Source organism: Opisthocomus hoazin, chromosome 1, assembly GCF_030867145.1.
Source record: "Opisthocomus hoazin isolate bOpiHoa1 chromosome 1, bOpiHoa1.hap1, whole genome shotgun sequence".
NCBI lineage: Eukaryota > Metazoa > Chordata > Aves > Opisthocomiformes > Opisthocomidae > Opisthocomus > Opisthocomus hoazin.
Window position 1 is genome coordinate 82,298,123 of NC_134414.1, and position 19,882 is coordinate 82,318,004.

The window sequence follows — 19,882 nt, forward strand, 5'->3', positions numbered from 1 at the left end:
ATGCTGTCTAGGACTGTGATTAGTATCAACGAGGCTGCTGGGAATCTCTTGCTCCTTTCATGCTTCTGAGAAGGACTCCCTTGACCAAACTGGGCTGCTCACTGTTACAGGGAGTGGAGGAAGAAAGGTGAAGCCTGGCCTCTGCACAAATCAGCCTACATAACCAATGACTTTTTATTAGACCAGTCAGCCAAGTCTGTCTGCGTCAGCAGGGAACCATTCATACGTTTACATGCTTTTTCTGTTCAGAAATTGCCTTGAGATTCAAAGTAAAAGCATATGCATGCCTTCAAGGCCATTAAGAAAGGACAGCATTGATGCCCACTGCTTGCTGGGATAGTGTTTTGATGCTAGTGCGTGAACTTCTTCACAGCAAACACATATGATGGACTGCAGCTCTGAAGTGATTATCCATCAGAGGAACTGTCTGCTCAGGCAATCTAATGAGCTTGTCCAAACACCAGAAAAGTCACCAAAGCTGCTGCCAACAGTACAGTAAGGATGTTTTTGTTCCAGTTTCATTCTATGGGGCTGCAGATCCAGAACGGAAGGCCACAGAGGCAATCTGACGCACTCTCAGGGAGCAAGAAGGCACCAAGCACACAGTCTGGTACTGAAAACAAGTTCTAACGACTATGAAACCAAAACTGATGAAATATACTAAGTTTCTTCTGAAGCTATGAAAGCCTTGATTTCATCTGCATTTGTTCCACTGCACTGACCATGGCAAAACCTATTTCTTTCAAAATTCCCACTTTATTTTTTTTTTTAGCAAATACCTTCAAAAGATACAGCCAAGACAAAAAACAACGAAAACCATGTGGATGCCTTTTTCAGTATACAAGCAGAATTTAACATTCTGCCTAAACCAGTTATTTATTTTACTGAAGAGCATTTCTCTTTTGAAATCAGAGCAAATTAAGACAATTAATTTTCTCTACCTAATACTTAAAGTCAGAAACAGTTAATCATATTAACGCCAGAAATTCTCTCTTCAGTTTGAATGTATACCTTTTGGAAACATTGCTCATCAAGCAAATTCCAAAACATCAAAAGTAGCGTTTGGATTTCCAAACAGACCTTTTAAGCTTTTCCCTACTGTTTTTTCTTTGGTTTAAAGAAAACCAGTCCTCAGTAGTAATACAAGCTGTACTAATTAAAGTCCTCCTACTTGCCACCATGCATTTTTACAGACTAAAGGTCCTACTGTAAATATCATTTCACTATACTAGAAATTAATTACAGGCGTTTCAAAGACGACTGGTAGTCCGCTTCTCCACCCTTTAAATATAAAGGATTTTACGTAAAACCTACCCCTCCCAAAAAAAATCCCCCAAAACCAAAAAAAATAAAACCCAAACAAACCCAACAAATTCAAAAAAGTAAAAAATCCCACAACAGTGAAGTATGTTCCTTCCTACAGCTTCCCAATTCCTTTCTTCATCGGCAAAAATTAAACTGGTATATCAATAACAAATGTAGCCCAAATTTGCTAGTCCAAATATTGTAAACGGAAAGAGTAAAGAATCCTGTACACATATATATGCAATTATTTATTTAAGATTGATGTGATAGCAATCATTATCACTTACCCTGACAACATCTCAAATATAAGAATTCCCAAGGCCCACCAATCCACAGCTCTTCCATGGCCTTTGCTTTGTATAACTTCTGGTGCAAGGTACTCAGGAGTGCCACAGAGTGTCCATGTCCTGGGAGGAAAAGAAGAAAAAAACCCACAAAACAAACAACAAAAACAGACTGAAGTGAAACTGAAATAACAGTAATAGAAAAAAACCCAAACACACAGATAGTAAGTACCCAACCTATGCCTACATATTTATCGTATACAGGAACAAGTGAAAAAAGAAAAGACCTCTACGAGATCCTAACGACTACTTTGATGATACTCTCCAGAAATGTATGGAAATTAAGAAACTTCTTGTCTGCAGCAATATCTATGCACTGATTTTCCTGACTACTGGTGTGGTACTCTATCCATTGGACTACACGCTGCTTTGAATTCAACAGTGGTTTTCATCCTGTAAGCTGCAGACCCTGGGAGTTCACGGACTACTTCTGACAGGCCCAGTAAAAGGCAAGCTTACTGGCCTTTTGCGGCAAAAGGAAAAATGTTTGTTTAGAAAAAACAAAGGGAAGAGAAGGAGATAAAGAAGCAGATTAAATCTGTAAACAGCTGCAGACATTAAGTAAGATTCCTTTAACAGTCTAAGTAATGTTTTTCAAATAGTATTGAAATGTAACCTGTCATCACTCCCATAATATCCACTAAAAGGAAAACATTTTGTGTTTTTAATTATTTAAAATACTTACAAGGTATAATTAAGCAAGTGTGAGATATGTAAGTAACACTGTTATTTCTATATATTTTAATGTCATTTTTAGTCATATATTTCTTAATATAAGCTCAGGATACAAGTGTTATATTGCTACCTAATTGAAATATATATTTCAAGTTCTATAAATACATGAAATAAACTGAATCTAAGCTGTTAATGTTTACAAAGACCAAATTACAATTTGAAACACAGAATTTTCTGAAACAATGTCTTTCAGAAACGTGAAATCTTCTTTTTAAAAATACCCATGCAGAATTTGCTTGGCTTCATTACCTTGACTCATGTTTAAATACATGCTAGAGAAAAAAACATGCTTTCATGATGAATAAATGACACTTCCCTGAGAGTGAGTCAGAATAAGAAGCTTTGAAAAAGTGCTCAACAATTCAAGGCAGGACAAAATAACAGCAGAGAATAAGTACAAAAAAAAAGTACCTTGCATTTTAAGAAACGTTCTAATAAGAAATGACAAATAATATAGTTTTTTTGGGTTTTTTAAGCCTTAGGTTTGATTCATTAGAATGCTTAATATCAAAGATGAGCTATGCAGTCAGTCAAGACTCTAAATGAAGATTTATGATACACAGAATTGAATTTCTTTAGGCTTGATTTTAATATGACAAAAGCTAAATTACTCCAGCTAAACTGTCAGAAGGCGTTAGACACACTATGACCCAAGTGCTCCATGGTTCTTGAAACTACGTGCATTAGTGTAAAGAACACATCTTTAATTTTTATGATAAAAGGGTGGCATAACTTTTAGTGCTAGAAAATATAAACTCTCCTCCAAACCAAGCATACTCAAGAAAATTCTTAGACAGCCCTTCTTTACACACTACTGCCATCTAGCAGTTGCTGAGATCAGAACTAGGTAATTAAGAAAAACAACAAAGCTTTGTCTTTTTAAAACAGTCCCCCCTCCCTCAAATTTAAAAATCTGTATTGCAATCTGTCGCATTAATTTTTATTCATACCGATTTAGCCAGCTCTGCAAATGAAGCAGCTACCACTTTTACCGTATTTGGGAAGAAGGGCTGTACAAATACAGCAGACAGGGCAGTCACATTTGCTTTAATGGACAAGCCAATTTGCAGGACAATGCCCCACAATGGTCATCCTTTCCTACCTAAAAATTGTCAACACTATGAATGAACAAACTCTTAACAAACACTTAACTGTGATTTCCAGGACCCACATGATTTGCTGGTGACAATGTAACTAAAGTGACCCATTATCACCTTACAAGTAAAATAACAAGCACTTTTTTATTCCAGCAAAAGGAAAACAACATATCAAGGAAAGGCCAGCATAACTTGAAGTCCCCTAGTTGCACCAGGAAATAAAATTAACTACCACCAGGTCACCTACTTCTCTTAATTTCAATCAAGAAATACGTGCTTACTAACTACACAAAAACTTGGAGGAAGTTCAAATTCTTCGTCAAGCTGTGTACTTGTGCCATACGATCATGCCTTGTATTTCCTCTTTTGTTGGTCATGAAAAAAACTATTTAATATTTTGGAAAATGCATCAAATAAATTCTATAATCAGTTCACATTCTCTTAAGCATTTTTTTATTGTTACTATTTCATGAGTGTTGCATATTCATCTGAAACTCCAGATTGTCCTTTTGAAGCTGAACTGCAACACAGAAAAATAAGAATAGACTGTTTCTTTCAAACTAATACAAAAATACCACTGCTCTCGCTTTTCAAGATAAAAGCTGAAATAGAGGTAAGCAATAGCTGATAAGGTTTTAAAAGTTGACAAGCTATAAAATACTTGTGGGACTTGTCAACAGTATTATTTGAAGAAGTCAAGCCTTGACGGTTAACACGTTTTACCGTTATACACTATTCAGCATCCACCTCTGTAGTCCCTGCCAGCCTTCTCACATACCAGCCAGAGATTAACAACAATGTCCTATTTGGTGTCCTCTTCTGGAAATTTCTTCATAATTATTCTTAATGGAGATTGCTTTGTCTCCAGTCAAACAAAAGGTTGTTCTGCAAGACATCCTTGCTTCTACAGTGACACACAATACACTTTACAAACAGGATTTGCTAAGTCTTGTTTTGCTTTTTTCTCTTCTCTTCAAGTCCACTCTGCAGAATAGTCATGAAGTATATCCAGGTTAAGCAACAGTGCAGAAGCATCCCCAGAGTCTTGAAGATTCATTTTTTTATTTTTACTTTTTTTAGAAATTTAAACTGAGCAAACTAAAATCAACAGTGAATAACATTCCTCTGGAAAAAACTCACAACATTAAGTTTACTTAAAGCTTTCATAAAACTGAGTGAAATCTGTGCATAAAAAAAAAAAATATAAAGTTCTATGAACTTTTGTTTCAGTTTCTCTGAAAGAACACCAGAGGGGAAAAAAAACCCAAAGAAAAACAACAAAAAAACCAGTGAGAAAGATCAGAAGCACATTTAATGGATATATTACACCTGAAAAGTGGTATACACTTTCTAGAAAAAGAACAGTCTAAAAATGCAATGGCTACAAAATTCAAAGCAAATCCTTTCTACACCCTTCACATAACAATCATTTACTCCAGTTCCCCCACCCGTCCTTTCTTCTTGACACTGACCTTTTTTGAAGTAGTGGCACACCTATCTTATGTGAATGTACTTACAAGAAACTGAAAAGGTTATTAAGTCTTCAGTTAAGGAACACCAAGTTGGAAAAGAGAAGAAATAAACAGCAGCTGAAGCAAAGACACATTGTTTTGGAGAAAAATTTAGAATTTTTAAAAGTACACTATGACCAAAAAGGGAAGAACATGGATAAACAGAAGGACATACTGATAAGGAACAGAAGGAGATAAGAAAACCTCCTCCCTTTCCTTTTTCTCTAGAAAAAAATATTACAGTCTAGCCCTTCAGAAAATTTACTAATAAGAAGATACACATGCAGGCTGCTTCCCACAGTGGGAACGTGAGCTACGAGCCCATCACTCTCTCTAAAGAGCAGCTTAACTGCAGATGAACATGGTGAACACTTCACTCTTCTACACGATAGTGGGAAGAAAGGAAAATGCCTACAGAAAAATCTCAATTAAGCAACTACAGAATCATTCTAGGAAATAATATGTATCAAAGACATGTACTTGTATTGAAGGTCTTGTGCACACCATGTTTTATTTCACGTCATGTTTCTCTAGGAAAACATCTGTTGGTACTAAGTGGTATGCCTCCTCACCACTGTTTGAAAAACATATATACTTTGTGTTTTACTTTCACAATCCATATGCACTATATAAAAGTATAGATATATACACATACACAAGTGTAATGTTCATGTGTATAGATGTTTGCCATGCATAAAAATGACAAAACATCTCCTATGCTTTAGGTCAAATAGCCTATGAAACAAAATAACCTACTGGAGTGCATTAGTGAGCAAACTGCTGACAACTGTGTATTTTTACAGTGACAAAACAGCATTATGAAAATGACTACAGCTAGTAGGGTGAATACTACACATATATAGCCAGGAGGAGGAGGGAGGAAATCAGACTTGCATAGGTAACTACCATGCTCTAACTGATAAAGTCGTCACTCCTCCCAACTTTTTGTTCTGCATTTTATATTACTTGTTGTACGCTTGTAGGTAAAGCAGGCACTAATATAAAAGTACTATAGTATTCCATGATTTAGTTCAACACAAATTGATCAACTTCACCCCCCTGTGTTGTGTAATAAGGGATGGAGTAATTTGGCAGAAAATAAATCCCCTTACTTTCTAACTCTCCTCACCGGAGTGGGAGGCTAAGTGCCATATGGGAGATTCGTGAGAGCCCTAACCGCGGTCAGGGTCAGCGTGGCCATATACCCACCTGGAATGAACATGTACAGGAAACAGACAAGTACGAGTGTCAAATGGGCTGGGCTACCCTAACTGGTGAAAAGCCCTCCGATCCTACCCAAACGTTTCACCTTAATTTTCAGATGTAAACCTTAATTTTACTAATAATTCCACACCCCGTACCTCTTCCCACCCCCAGCAAGACACAACGCAAAAAAACAAATGAAAACAGTAGTGATAACTTACTTCTATGTCTTACAATATATTTGAACAAATAACTCTTATAGATTCATCTTCCAAACTGAAAAATATACTTCGATGTGAACTATCACCTTATTTAATGAAGGGTTACTTCTGCTACGCAATAAACCCACAGAAATCCAAATTAAGAATAACCACTAAGTGGCAGTATCTACATGTAAAAAGGAAGTCGTAACAATTTGTATGAAAATATATTATAAAGAGATCATCCTACTATTTTACATGGAAGTACCCTTACCTTTTCCAGCAAAAAGTTACTTTGATGTAAAAACAAAATATTAAAAAAAAAAAAAATCCAACATTTGTAGAACTATCTGTTTGCCCAGTGGAAACTGAACTCAATCAAGCACTGATATTAAACCACTATGGTTTAAAAACTGACTTTTAGACCTTATGGGTGAATAGAACCAGTGTACTTCTCAGTTGGCTACCATTCTTCTGCGCCAAGGCAACCCAGCACTGTGAGCCTGTAACACGTAGGGAAGCATCCTTTATGATTGCCATAGCATGACTTGATCTGTCCCATCTGACTTTTACTTTGTAAGGGATCCATTAAGAGTAGATCCCTCAGATCCACCTTCATTTAAAATTGATCTTGTAGAACTCTGCCCCCACCCCCAAACTGTTGCAAGAGCAGCATCAAACAGGTAAAACAGATGAGTGAAGAGGGGGAGCATCTATGTAACACCTAACTCACTTGCTAGGCTACCTCAACCAGAACAATCAGATACAGTCTCCCTCAAGAGGTGGCCCAAGGGCATAATACCATACCTTGTAAGACCGCTTTTCTAATATGACAGACTAGTTTTTTCCTCCCTTATTTTCAATCTCAATGACAGCTCTTCCTTCCTTTTAAGAACATGTATTATAATCTTGGAAAGCTAGTTCAAACGGACAGAACAAAGAAATCACTGGGGGAAACACCTCTGCATCATCCCAAAGTACATACACTAGTAAAACAGACATAAGGCTGACACTACTGCAGAAGTTACAGTTAAATAAATACTTCTGCTGAAGCTGGTCTTATTGTTTCTGTAAAAATTCTGCAGTTTCCTTTTAGCAATAGGCTACTGAAAACACACTATCCCCTTATAAAATCTTGTTCTCACATTCCCAAGATATCTCTAAATGGAAAGGAGGAGGAAACAGTAGTGAAAAAACACTTCGCAATTCAGCTTGTATGAAGGTTTTCTATGGTAGCTTATCTGTGATATTGCTCCTAGTTATACCTAGGGTGTAATATCAGTTTCCATGCAGCCTTTTTAAGATGATCAACTCCTTCATATTAAGGGATTTGACATGTGTGAACCACACACAATATTAGGTGTAATCCTGAGCTCTGAAATAAAACTTCTTTTCTTCCAACTGTGATTAAATTTCACATGTTAAACCATAACAAAAACTCACTTACCTATCCACCAGCTTTTTAGCAAATCCAAAGTCAGTAAGTTTGATATGTCCTTCTTTGTCTAGTAATATATTTTCAGGTTTTAAGTCTCTGTAAACAATTTCTTTGGAGTGCAGATATTCTATTGCACAAATAATTTCTGTTGAGTAAAACAGTCCTGTGCTGTTGTTGAAACGCCCCATGTTGCGCAGGTAACTAAAAAGTTCTCCTCCTGGCACATATTCCATTAACATGTATAAAAAGCGTTCATCATGGTTGGTCCAAAATCTGTAATAAAAATATTATTTTATTGAATAAACAAATTTCTCTCCAATTTGCTTTGAAGTAAATTTCTGTAAAATGATCTCTGTTGCCCCAACTAAGTACATGATTAATCTATGGTTCTTATTCTGCAAATATTAAACCCCCAAGAATCTAGCAAGATTATGTAATAGACGTTCAAGTAGCTGACTTCACCTGAAGAGTAAAACAGATAGTTCAGAATGTGCACAGCACAGTCTAAGAGAGAAAAATCTGACAAATTCTGTTGCATTGTGCAAAACCAGTCTCTGCTAAGCACCTAATAACTGACTTGGTATACTGCCAGTCTGCTAAGACCAGACAATTATTACACACCTTTCATTTTAATCAAATATTGCCAAGGTGATGGGAGGTGAGCAGAATATGCTTTTGTAAAGATGTTAATGACAGTATGTTCAAAAACAGAACACCAGAGAGTTGTTCTCCTTCCCCTCTCCTAACCCTTCCTCCCAGAAACACACAACCCCAACTAAAGAGGCCAGTTGCTAGATAAGCATCAGATCACAATGCTTGCTTTTCCACAGTATCTTTAACAAAATCAATAGAAAGGCAAAAAATGACAGCAAAACAAGATTCATTTCTGTGCCTCAGAATTAACCTGATGAAAAGTACCTTCCATTCCTGATACTGTTGCCTTTAATTTAAGAACTATTATTGAGGTATCTTCAGTACTACAGTACAGTAAAGAGCAGCTAAGGAAGAAAAAAAATAATTCCATGTGGCTTTCAAATGCTTCATTACAGAATACAGGAATCTTCTCTCCCACATTCCTCAAAACTAAGCTGTTTTTCTTTCTACCCACATTAAACAATTAATATACAACACACCCAAACGTAAGTCAACAGTTAAGAAAAAGCAAGTATCTGGTAATATCTTGAAAAATATTCTACCATTTTAAAATAAGCAGCTATTTCTATTACTATGGTAACAGATAAAGAACACTGTATCCCTACCTACTTTAATGATACAATAATGGAAGTTACTTTAGCTTCTAGTAACTACTTCTGCACTATCACAAGAATGGAAAGATCAAATATCTGTTTCTTCCCCCCTCTACCCCCTTCCTCGTTAGCTGGTGCCTAATCAAGGCACAGAGTCTCAAGAAAGATAAGCTGAGCAAACTGAGCTCCCAAACCCATGAGTGACTTTTGCTCACAAAGATTTTCTTTCTTGATACCAGCACGGATAGCAACCAAGAAAAAGAGACAGACTATCAAGACATCAGCGACAACTCCTCCACTCCTTCAAAGTGATGAAGAAAGCAGAGCTCAGACTTGCCTTTTGCTTTTATGACACTACTTCCCTACTACAAAGTCATCAACATCATTAACTGGCTATTGACGATGTTCATAGTATCTTTACTGATTACGTAAAAACACTCCTGGGATTTATTTCAAGCAGCTCGGCTAAGTTGCATCTACAATAAACACAGTATAAGGAACAGAAATGGGCGAAGCAAAGCAAACCCCGTATTTCAAAAAGCCATGTACAGGGGAGCATAAGGACAAAATCCAACAAAGGATACAGAGAGAAAAAAAAAAAAGGAAGACCGTTAAAACACAGTATTTTTACTCGAATTGACTTCTTCAAGAACTGACCCTTAAAAGATAGTCTAGCCACAGAACAATGGACACATTATTTATTTTTATATTTTTCATGTATACAAATGAACTTTAATATCTGCAATACAGATTGCTTTAAATGGTATTTCAATACACAAAAAGAAAATATCACAGAAGCTGTGATTAGAATGATATGCACGGTGTCATGTAATTTTAAAATTCAGCTTTGCTATACAAACTTTGGATGCCATTGTGAACTCTTACAGATAAATAACCTATTTTAGTTTATAAGACTGTAAGACATGGTTGATTTTTATTAATTCTTGGTTTTTTGAAAAAAAAAATCAAAGATACATGTGAAAATTACAGGACAATATGAACTGTTGCACCCACAGAGTTATGATATATCACTCAAACATGTCAGTAAAGATTGCCTAGGAGTCTTCAGTGACCAGCTGTTGCAAGATCAGCAAACAAGCATTTCAAAAAACCAGTTTAAAAATAATTAGGTAAATAACTTCACTATCTACAGAAAAATTGATTCAGGACCTCCCTACAGGCAGGAAGGGCATTTCTCAACAGTAACGGGGGGGTTGGGGGGGGTGGGCTGGGAGTGTAATCTTATTTAACAGGAGTATACAGGAAGGATGAACACCAGAAATAAATTACGTGCAGCATTACTTTAAAATTCTCCATCAGAAAGTGCTAAAAAAATACCATATTATGGAGCACTGGCACATGCTCCTTGTTTTGCAACCAGAGGAAGATACTATCCGTGTTTAAGCTGGTGACAGCAATTGAAAATATAAAAAATGGACCATGTGAATAACACAGTTCAAAGGCATTGAAGCAGAACTATATAGAAAAATTTTTCCCCTTTTTGCTGATCAGTTACAGTCAAAGAATTCATGGGAAAAACACATGTATTGGGGGAGGAGGCAGCTGAAAAAAATCTGTTATCTGCACAAAAAGCTGCAGAAAGTGTTATTTGTCATACAGTCAGTGACAATTGTCCATGAATGCTTGCTTAACCTTAAGCACAGAAATATTAACACAACTTAGAATTTAACTAATCTCATTTCAGCTAGGTTGCTTTAAGTCTCCTTTGCCAAGGGACAAAGGCAGCACTTGGACAATTACACAAGCATAGCTCTCATCGAACATGTCAACAGAAAAGGCAGAAACCTAGAAGACATGAAGAATGTTTGCCTTGCACATAAGCGAACTTCCATTTGAATTGTGTCCTTCTTTTGCCGATTTTAAAAATCTGACATTTTTGAATTAAGGCATGAAGAAAATCCAAGAAAACTTACCAGTTTGGATTTTTAATAACTTGTATATGGACGTAAACCTTCACATCCCTGTCCCTGACTTCTCACCCAAGTTTCTCTATTCCTGCACTTGCTGCACGGTTCCAGATGCACAGATATACTGGGTTTGTTTGGTTGTTTTGCTAGTGTTTTTCTTTTTTTCTTTTTTTTTTTTTTTTAAAGAATTTACAAATACACATAGATATACATATGAAACCCTGTTCCCCCTGTTCTGTTCATATTTTAACCAGTCTAACCAGATGTACTTAGCCTCTCCATCTTGCCTTCCTGCATGCATCTCAAACTCCATATACCATAGAACTCATCTTACTGATACTATGCCACACACAGGGTTTCTGAATACTGGCTGGAAACTAATAGCATCAATGAACACCAGGGAAAAAGCCTCCTCCTGCAGGGCTCTTTCCATCTTTTGGATGACTACCATACTTTTGCCTCTTTTCTCTCTGATACTTACTTAGTCCTGGGAGGAGGCTGCACTCCTTGTAACTAGAGATTAACTGAGGCTAATTTTGTCTAACTTCATGTAAAACTGATTAAGGCAGGTAGGTGCAAAACAAATCTTGGTCAATGGCCCTGTATCCATGCATGAGAAAATTTAACTGTGCAATTATCCAGAAGTTCAGTTATCCCTTTAATAGACATGGACTCAGATACACAAAAGGCACTGTGGTGCTGTGAACAGGAAAGTATGATGCCTTCTCTCCTTAATAATGGGATCACTGGGATCATGAGAATCATCACAATTGAACTAAAGAAAGTATTCTTCACAAGCTGTGTTTAAATCATGTTTCTCAATAGGTTCCATCACTTAACCTCAAATTCGGAATAACAGATCCCAAGAAGTGCTGCAGTCATTTGAACTCTTTAAAAACAAAGTTTGCAAAAGTAAAGTTCACAGAAGTTTTGAAAAAGCAGATACCTGAATCTAATCCTATCTTTATCTAGATATCTACAGGAAATATGTATGTAGAAATACTAATCTCACCATTCTAACATCAAGAATTATTCTAGAAGTAATTCTGATGAACCAATTCTAACATTTCTTCATTAGTATTTCCCCCCCACTTCAGAAAATTTCTCTTCTGCAGTATGAAAAAAGAGACAGAGTAAAGTTTGTAATAAATTATTGCTTAAATGTCTAAATTATGCATTAATTTTAAATTCTCGATTCTTCTATAACAAATATTCTAGTCTGAAGTCTATTTTAGTCTAGATTACGTAACAAATTAAATGCTTGGTGTTAGTTAAGTACATAAATACTTGCAAAGAGACTCCGGAACACTAACTGCACTTTATATATAAGTGAAATGAACTAAAAAAATACAACAACTTACAATCTGATCAAAAAGGGGTGGCTGACTTCTTTCAAGACTGACTTTTCATTGTGCACATGTTGCTCTTGCTTCAGTCGAATGACATCAGGAATGCTCATTACTTTCAGTGCAAAGTAACGTTTGCCCATTTTTTCCTTCACCAGATGAACACGTCCAAAGGTACCTGTGCCTGAAAAGTCGAAGAAGAAACATCAACTTATCGATAAAAAGAAAAAAAGCAAAAATAAATTTACTAAATTAAAACCCACTGGATTCAAGTCCTGGTTGTTTTGGTTTTTTTTTTTCCCCTCATCAATATATCAATATTACATTATTTACCTGTTTTCACACAATTTTTTTCTTGGTATTTCTCTGTTTTTAGTAATAATGACTTAATAAAAATATCAGTATTGTGATACTGCCACTGTTTGGATAGATACAGGAAGCATTTCTTGCAAAGAAGAGAAGTGGTCCTGAGAAAGGGTAAAGGAGATATATTAAAAAAGAAGTATGTAATACATAAGATTCAAATGCAACCAATACAAATGAAACAAGCAAAACTGTTCTCAAGTGCAGAAGAAAGGCTGGGAAACACTCTTAAATATCATAGACCAGTTTTTATTTAGATCAGGTGGGGAGAAGCGTGTTAAACTCAAAAGTAGCATTCAGCTTATTATATCCACAGTGTGTGGCATAAAAGAAAAAAAAAAAATCACTCACCAAGAATGTAACGTTCAGTTGTAATGGATTTAATAATCCCTGAACACAAAAAACTACTTAACTCTCAATATTATTTATTAAAACAAGGTAGCTAAAAATCAATCAGGGTTTCAAATGTAGGAACTCATAACAGAGAGACTACAGAATATGCAAAAATCATGACAACAATAAAAAAATTCAAAACATTCATCTACCAAGGTTCAGTGATTGAGAACAGCTGTCTGCAATTATTCAGGTGAGGGTATTATTCCCTTAAATGTGCACAGGGAGGTGAAGTGATTCAGTAGGATTAGGGAGCAAAGGGAAAAAATACTTAAAATTTACTGACCCTTCTAAAAACAAATTTAAAAAATCTGCATATAGCACTGCATCATTGTATTATATGGAAACAGTAGATTTCAGGAACCCTTTTTTGGTAGTTAATGTATTCCTTTTTCAATTCACTCGTAAAAATGTAAAAGGAAAATAAAAACATATCGTCTTTTAAATACTGTATTATGCATTTCTCTATTCATACAGTAGTCATTAAAGTTCCTTTTAAGAGCACTGCACTCAAGACAATTATACATAACTGAACTCAGTATTCCTTTTACTTTGAAACAGAAGTTAAAACTAGCACATTTAACCACATTGCTATTTGTACTGTGGCACAGTGTTACACATTTGAAGATGAACACACATTTCAGCTTGTTGGGCGGTTGCTCATTGTTTTTTCACTCAAACAATGCCATGCAGGTTCCACTGGAACAGCACAACAGGTATTTTTAATCCTATTTTCTGACAGAAAAATGTGCCACTATAAAGGATGCTTGGTGTTCAAATCAATTGCCTAACTTGTGAAAGGTCACTCTCTTGTTGAGAAGCGCCTTCCAAAAAAGTCAAAATCTTATACTTTAGCTCGTAATTATCCCCTTCTTTGCACATACCCTAAGAAGGCAACCCACGGACTTGTTTCAGTATTATTAACTGGCATGTAAATTGATCTCAGATTGTGCTGACTGGTTATGATAAATCTACATACTACAAGACAATTTGCTGTGCAGTGGATGCAGGGACATGAGTATTATGTGAAAAGAAATGGATTTTTGAGAGAGGCAGGCAGGAGACACCAAAAATGAACTTCCAAAACTGCATTACTTGGGGAGGGGCAAAAAAACAAGGGAATTTTTGCCTCTAGTAGGTTCAAGAAACTTGAGAATTTCTATTAAAAAAGGATTAGTTCTTTTTTGTATGTTTATTCTTAAAACTTTTATATTTTATTTAACAGTTATTCTTTCCAGTCACTTGTAATATTGTTTAAGAGTAAGGCATTCACTGAAAAATGAAACAAAATACTCTTATTACAAACAAGAAACTAACAACTTCAGCAACCCAGTTTTATGGAACTTGCAACTCTGTTACCAGTACAGCTTTCAAAACTAGCTTTCAAGATAAAACTTCTCACTACACAAACCCACTAAGGATTACAGTTGTCCAAGCACAAAAGATTCTGTCAAAGTAGTTCTACACTCCCACCTGTCCTGAGTTACAGTTCTTTAACCATGGAAACTGTAAACAGGTCTCAGATAAAGTCTGCTGTTATAGTGAAGTAAGCCACCAGGTCACCAGGGAAAATTTATCATGAAATTAAATCCTTTAACAATGCAGCCACAATACATGACTCTACCTCTAAACAACCTTATTTTCATGGGGATCGGTTTCTGCAGTAAAAAACCCACACATTAATAAAAGGCCCAAAAGCTTCCAACCAGAGCTATCTGTTCAAGCTACTTAAAATACCAATTATTTACATCTTTACTGAATGCATATACAAAAAATTAACTTTGGTTATTTCAGAATTAGGAGCTGAAATTTAAGTTCTGAGTATCTGGAAAAAGACTGTCAAGAATAACTACAGTTGTACTGCACACAAACTAAAAATCATCTTACATTTTTAAGACTTCCAAATGTGGACTTGGGGAAATTAGCAGTACCAACCCCTGGTTTTATATGCATTTTAATACTTGAATGAACAAAGTGCTTCCATGGACATATTCAACACAGAAGTCATAAGTGAACTACACCTAATTTTTCCTAGGTCTTTACTGATTTCATGTTTCATGACTTGTCCTATAAATTTTTATTTTCGAATGCTTTAATTTTTCATTATGCTATTGGTGTAACTTTACACATGGTGCTGCGAAGAAATGATAACAGTAATAATCATAGTGATCACAAGTTCCATCCATTTCCAAAGGAAGACCTGTCAGGGACTTATTTAGCAATAGTTCTACCTTTGGAAACACGGCCTCTTTAAAAACGTCTCTGCCAGGAGCAGCAAAGCCTGGCAGGCTGTTCCAGAATAGTGGCAAGCATCTAATCTAGACAGCCTCCGGGAAAACCAGAAGACCACACAGACAGGCGAGAACATACAACCTCCCTCACCAGTTTTGTTGTTGAACTGATTGCAGGCAGTCTTTTTTCAAACATTTTTAGTACAGTTTCAAACAACTATGGAAATCAAGAAGGCAATGCAGACCAAGCAGGCATCTGACTTTTGTTTTCAGACATCTCTTCTCATAGCATGAATTTTCTCCCATTCAAGTCTTCTCAGAAATTCCATTAGGCCTGCATCAGTTGGCAGTGACTGTACCCAGACACACAACCACTACCCTTCCAGCCCTTCTCACCAGCAATATGCTCTCCTAAAGCCCTAAAAAAAGTGATGCTATAGAAATTACTTACACCATTTAAGCTGTTCAGTCAAACTCCTCTCACTGCAAAGAGAAGCAAAGAGCAAACATGGCAAGTACTACGTATTTTTTCAACCATGGACTTTAACTTGCTGAAACTTAAAGTCGTATAAAAGTATGCAAATAGGGTTGAATTTATGCCTTTGCATAGCCACATACAGGACTAATTGTTAAGCTTTCTTTTTTTTATGCTTAGCCAGTGTTCAGACAACCAGATAAAGTTTGCATATAAAGTTGACTACAGTTCAAATATCTCACTTCAAACATTTGGTCTGGATCTCCTGCTTATGCTTTTAGCCATGTCTGCAAAGATTTTTAAAATTCTCTTCCTTGCAAATGTGGGGGTGGGGGGAGGAACAGGATGGGACATGACAGTCAAGGCGGGAGGCTGCAACAAGGTACTGTTATGGTTGTTCAGCACAGTCAAGAAAATCTAGCTGTTCTATGAAAAAAAGGTCTTACTCTGCCCCTCAGATGCATGGAAAGAAACTAAGAAATTGAAGCAGCAAAGTGGCAGCATGTAATATGGTGGCCCAGCTCCATAAATTTGAAGGAAGGTTTTTGGAAGCAGAAAAAGGTTACTAGTTTTCTATAAAAGCACTGCTGCCTCCTGCCCTCCAGGAAAGAGCCACTAAGCTCATGGAACAGTTTCTGTTAATCCCCATGAAAACTGTTCAATTTTTTTCCCTGATCACCTCAGAGCTCAGCTATATGAACCAGCTAAATTTGACCGTCCGTGACAGATAAGCAGACTGTTTAGTCCCTAGGATTACCTGAAAACAGAAATATTCTGTACTTGCCCATCTTGCATGTAATAATTAAAGGAAACACAGTGTTTATAGACTTGCACAATATTCTACTGACATTTATTTAATTATTTATTTGCACAACAAGAGATCTTCAGAGACCATGTACCGTTCTGCCTGAGTCCTGGGATCTACCAAGTAGTATCCTGCTGAAGGAAGAACAATGGCTCCGCACACACATGCATGCACATCCCTACCTGCCTCTCAGAGAAAAAAAAATGTGCTTACATCAGAAAATTATACCCCATTAAAACAGTTGTTATTAGCAGGTAATAGCAGTTTATCTGTGCAGTCCCCTTCTCCCTGCTAAGGCATATAGCAAATAAAGGTTTCTGGCCACCAGTAACAAAAGCAAGCAAAGAGTGCCTGTGCTATTTGCAAGATGCAACACCGCAATTCAAGACTTTCAGGACTATACAGGCAAACAACAAGCATGCAAAATGCTAACCACTAATCCAGTATAATCTGTTTACAACAGAAACAAAAATTTTTGATCCCTTTGCAAATACAAGGTGGTTAAAGAACTTGAAGGAATGCCAGCAATCTTCTCAATTAGGTAACCTCATGTTGAACACACACAAAGGGAGGAGGCCAAAAAGTGCAGAGGACCAGCTCGGCCTAGGTATCAGATGCAAGAAAGGCATTCTCAGCCTCACAAAAGAAGCTGGATTCCCTAACGCCATGCCAAAATACCATAGCCAGCTTCCAGGATTTTACTCTCTTTGAAGCCTGCTAAAAAGAACAAAGAATGTGGGAATGTTTCTGATGCCATTTTAGATACTTTTGATGCTAGGAAAACCAATCCTGCAACTTCTGAGCAGCCAAAACAATTCAGTGAGTAGTCATGTAGTGACTATTTTGCTATTGATGTAGGTGACTAATTTAATGCTCATTTTGTCTCTTTATTTGCTCCCATTAATTAAGCCCAGCTGTTCCAGCTTCCCATCCTTTTTAATCCCCAGCTCGCTCTTAAAACCAAGCTTGCCTTGCTTAGATAGATACCATCTGTTTTAATGAAGAATAAACTAGGTCATGTGAGATCCATGACCCTGAGGGCTGCCTTCTGAGTCCCAAAGGGTTCGGTCCTGACTTCCACAGATGCCTACAAAAAGCATCAGATGTATGTGCCTTTATTTACAGTTAAAAGAAACATTTCCTACTGTGCTACATATTAGTCTTTGTTGGTAGCCACAAGCAGACTCAATTCTGTCGAATACCAGAGATAAACAAGGTGAACTGTATCAGATTACATACTCACTATTAAATGTCCAGTTTGTCTGCCATTTAACCTCTGTCTCATCTCAGGATGGAACTTGAACAGCCTAGCAATACGTGTCTTAAAAGGAGGAGTGAGGGTGGTAATTATTGACAAAGAAGGGGAAGAAGTGGCACAACAAAAGAAACCAGCCTGTCCAAATAGACTGGTAATGGGAAGATTAACACTTGAGAGAAAGATATGGGGAAACCACATGACACAAGCAACTGTGGGCTTCTGCAACAGAACATGTGGTTGGCACATAAACAGGGCAACACAGAACGAGGATGATGATTTTGGACATCACCATAGCCAAATTCACTTTTTTATTTTTCAACCCATAGACCAGTATCAACTGAAAAATGCCTTGCAGTCTACCACTCAACCTTCTCAAATTCAGCGTCGTCACACTGTTCCACAAACCAGCTGTTGATTGACCACTATAACTCTCAGAGCACTGCTTCTATACTTCTATACCACTCTACAGGGTTCTGATCTAAACCTGAAAAACAGGCTAGAAAAAAATGAAGAAATTTAGGGGAGGCTTTACAAGCCACCTACTTTTCTGTTGAGAACTGCGTATTTCATACTATTGAATGTAAGAAGTAAATGTCAGACAATACTTTTTGCAAAACTTTTGTATATCCTTTAATGATCACATATCTGAGGAGACTGCCTGATTAAAAGAGCTTAAAAGCATATAAAACAAAGATGCCTCATGTAGTGTTCACCATGTGCAGCTCTGCCAGAGCAGCTTGCTTCTATGACTTTGTTGATTCACCCATTGTGCTATGATTCAGTTTACACTAGTAACTCCTTGGATAGAGAAAATATCTATTTAGCAATAATGTGAGACACTACACAGCAAGAAATAAGCCCACTACACTCCAGGCAAAATCATCACTTTTCAGACTACATGTCCCAGAAATTTCATTGCCAGTGGCATCCCAGTGGTTTTCTCTTACTTCTGTTTTGGATTCTAGACTCTTCCCTTGTCAACTGATTTTTCAGCTGCAAGTTCAGTATCATTAATGATTTATCCCAGCTCAGCTGAAGTCAAAAAGAAAATAGCAATCCACGTTCGAAGTACAGCCTAGCTTTTGACTCAAAGGCGCTGCTGTAAAAATCTTCCATCTCTTTGCTGCTCCCAGATTCCAGAGATCTGACATATTTTCAGGTTCTTTCTTACTTGGTATACAAGAAGCCTATAACAACACACAACTAAAACTACATTTAACAATCTGGAATTTGGTGTAGTCTCTTTTCAAATTTGCACAAGAATTGATGTGCCAGAGAATATCAAGCAATTGTGTCAATAACACTTGTTGTTGACCCACTTATTTAAATATTTCTGAATTATAATCCTTAAGAACACAGGAATCACCAGGCTAGTTAATACTTATCAGTCAAGCTTCCTGTTTTTCACATAGTTGAGAGACAGATTCACGATTTCCAAAAAGTGTCATTCAACAGAACACCCATGACAGGAGTTCCTTTCTAATTCCAGATAAATATTTTTCTTTGACTCACAGCTTATTTGGTCTCTATAAGAATACTGTAAATATCAGTGTCCTTAAACAAAATAAGCAGAATCCTTGAAAGTACCTCCTTCCTGGTATTTAAAAATAAATAAATAAAATCAGAAAGCTACCAGCCTCCTGGTGATAACCATTAACCTTTTCCATATCTAAACAGCTCTCAGAACACTGAATGTAAACACACGTCCGTGCCCCTTCACAAAACTTTACATCCACAATCTTTAGAACAATTCTCTTAAAACTGGTATTTCCCTACTTCATTCTTCAGTGGTATTTTTGTAACTCTTCCCATGCCTTCCGCTACCCGTGATTCGTGACACACTGATATAAAGAATATGAACAGATGAGTGGATAAAAAAATTTTCCTCTGTATTGAAAACAGGACATTGCAAAGTCATTATTACTCTTATATTTACCTATTTAAATATTGCACATGAAGTGTCAATATGCATCAATTGCAAAACTGTAAAGATGCAAACTTTT

The 19,882-nt window shown here is 36.6% G+C and overlaps 1 protein-coding gene across 1 annotated transcript in view; it reads right to left on the bottom strand.

Annotated features, from left to right (window-relative positions):
• PRKX (protein kinase cAMP-dependent X-linked catalytic subunit) overlaps positions 1 to 19,882 on the bottom strand; it is a 62,320-nt gene that overhangs the window by 19,212 nt on the left and 23,226 nt on the right. The window contains exons 2-4 of the mRNA XM_075427926.1: positions 12,370 to 12,538; positions 7,843 to 8,106; positions 1,593 to 1,712 (exon numbers count right to left, since the gene is read on the bottom strand). Of these exons, the coding sequence (XP_075284041.1) occupies positions 1,593 to 1,712; positions 7,843 to 8,106; positions 12,370 to 12,538 (553 nt within the window). The remainder of the gene's footprint in view (positions 1 to 1,592; positions 1,713 to 7,842; positions 8,107 to 12,369; positions 12,539 to 19,882) is intronic.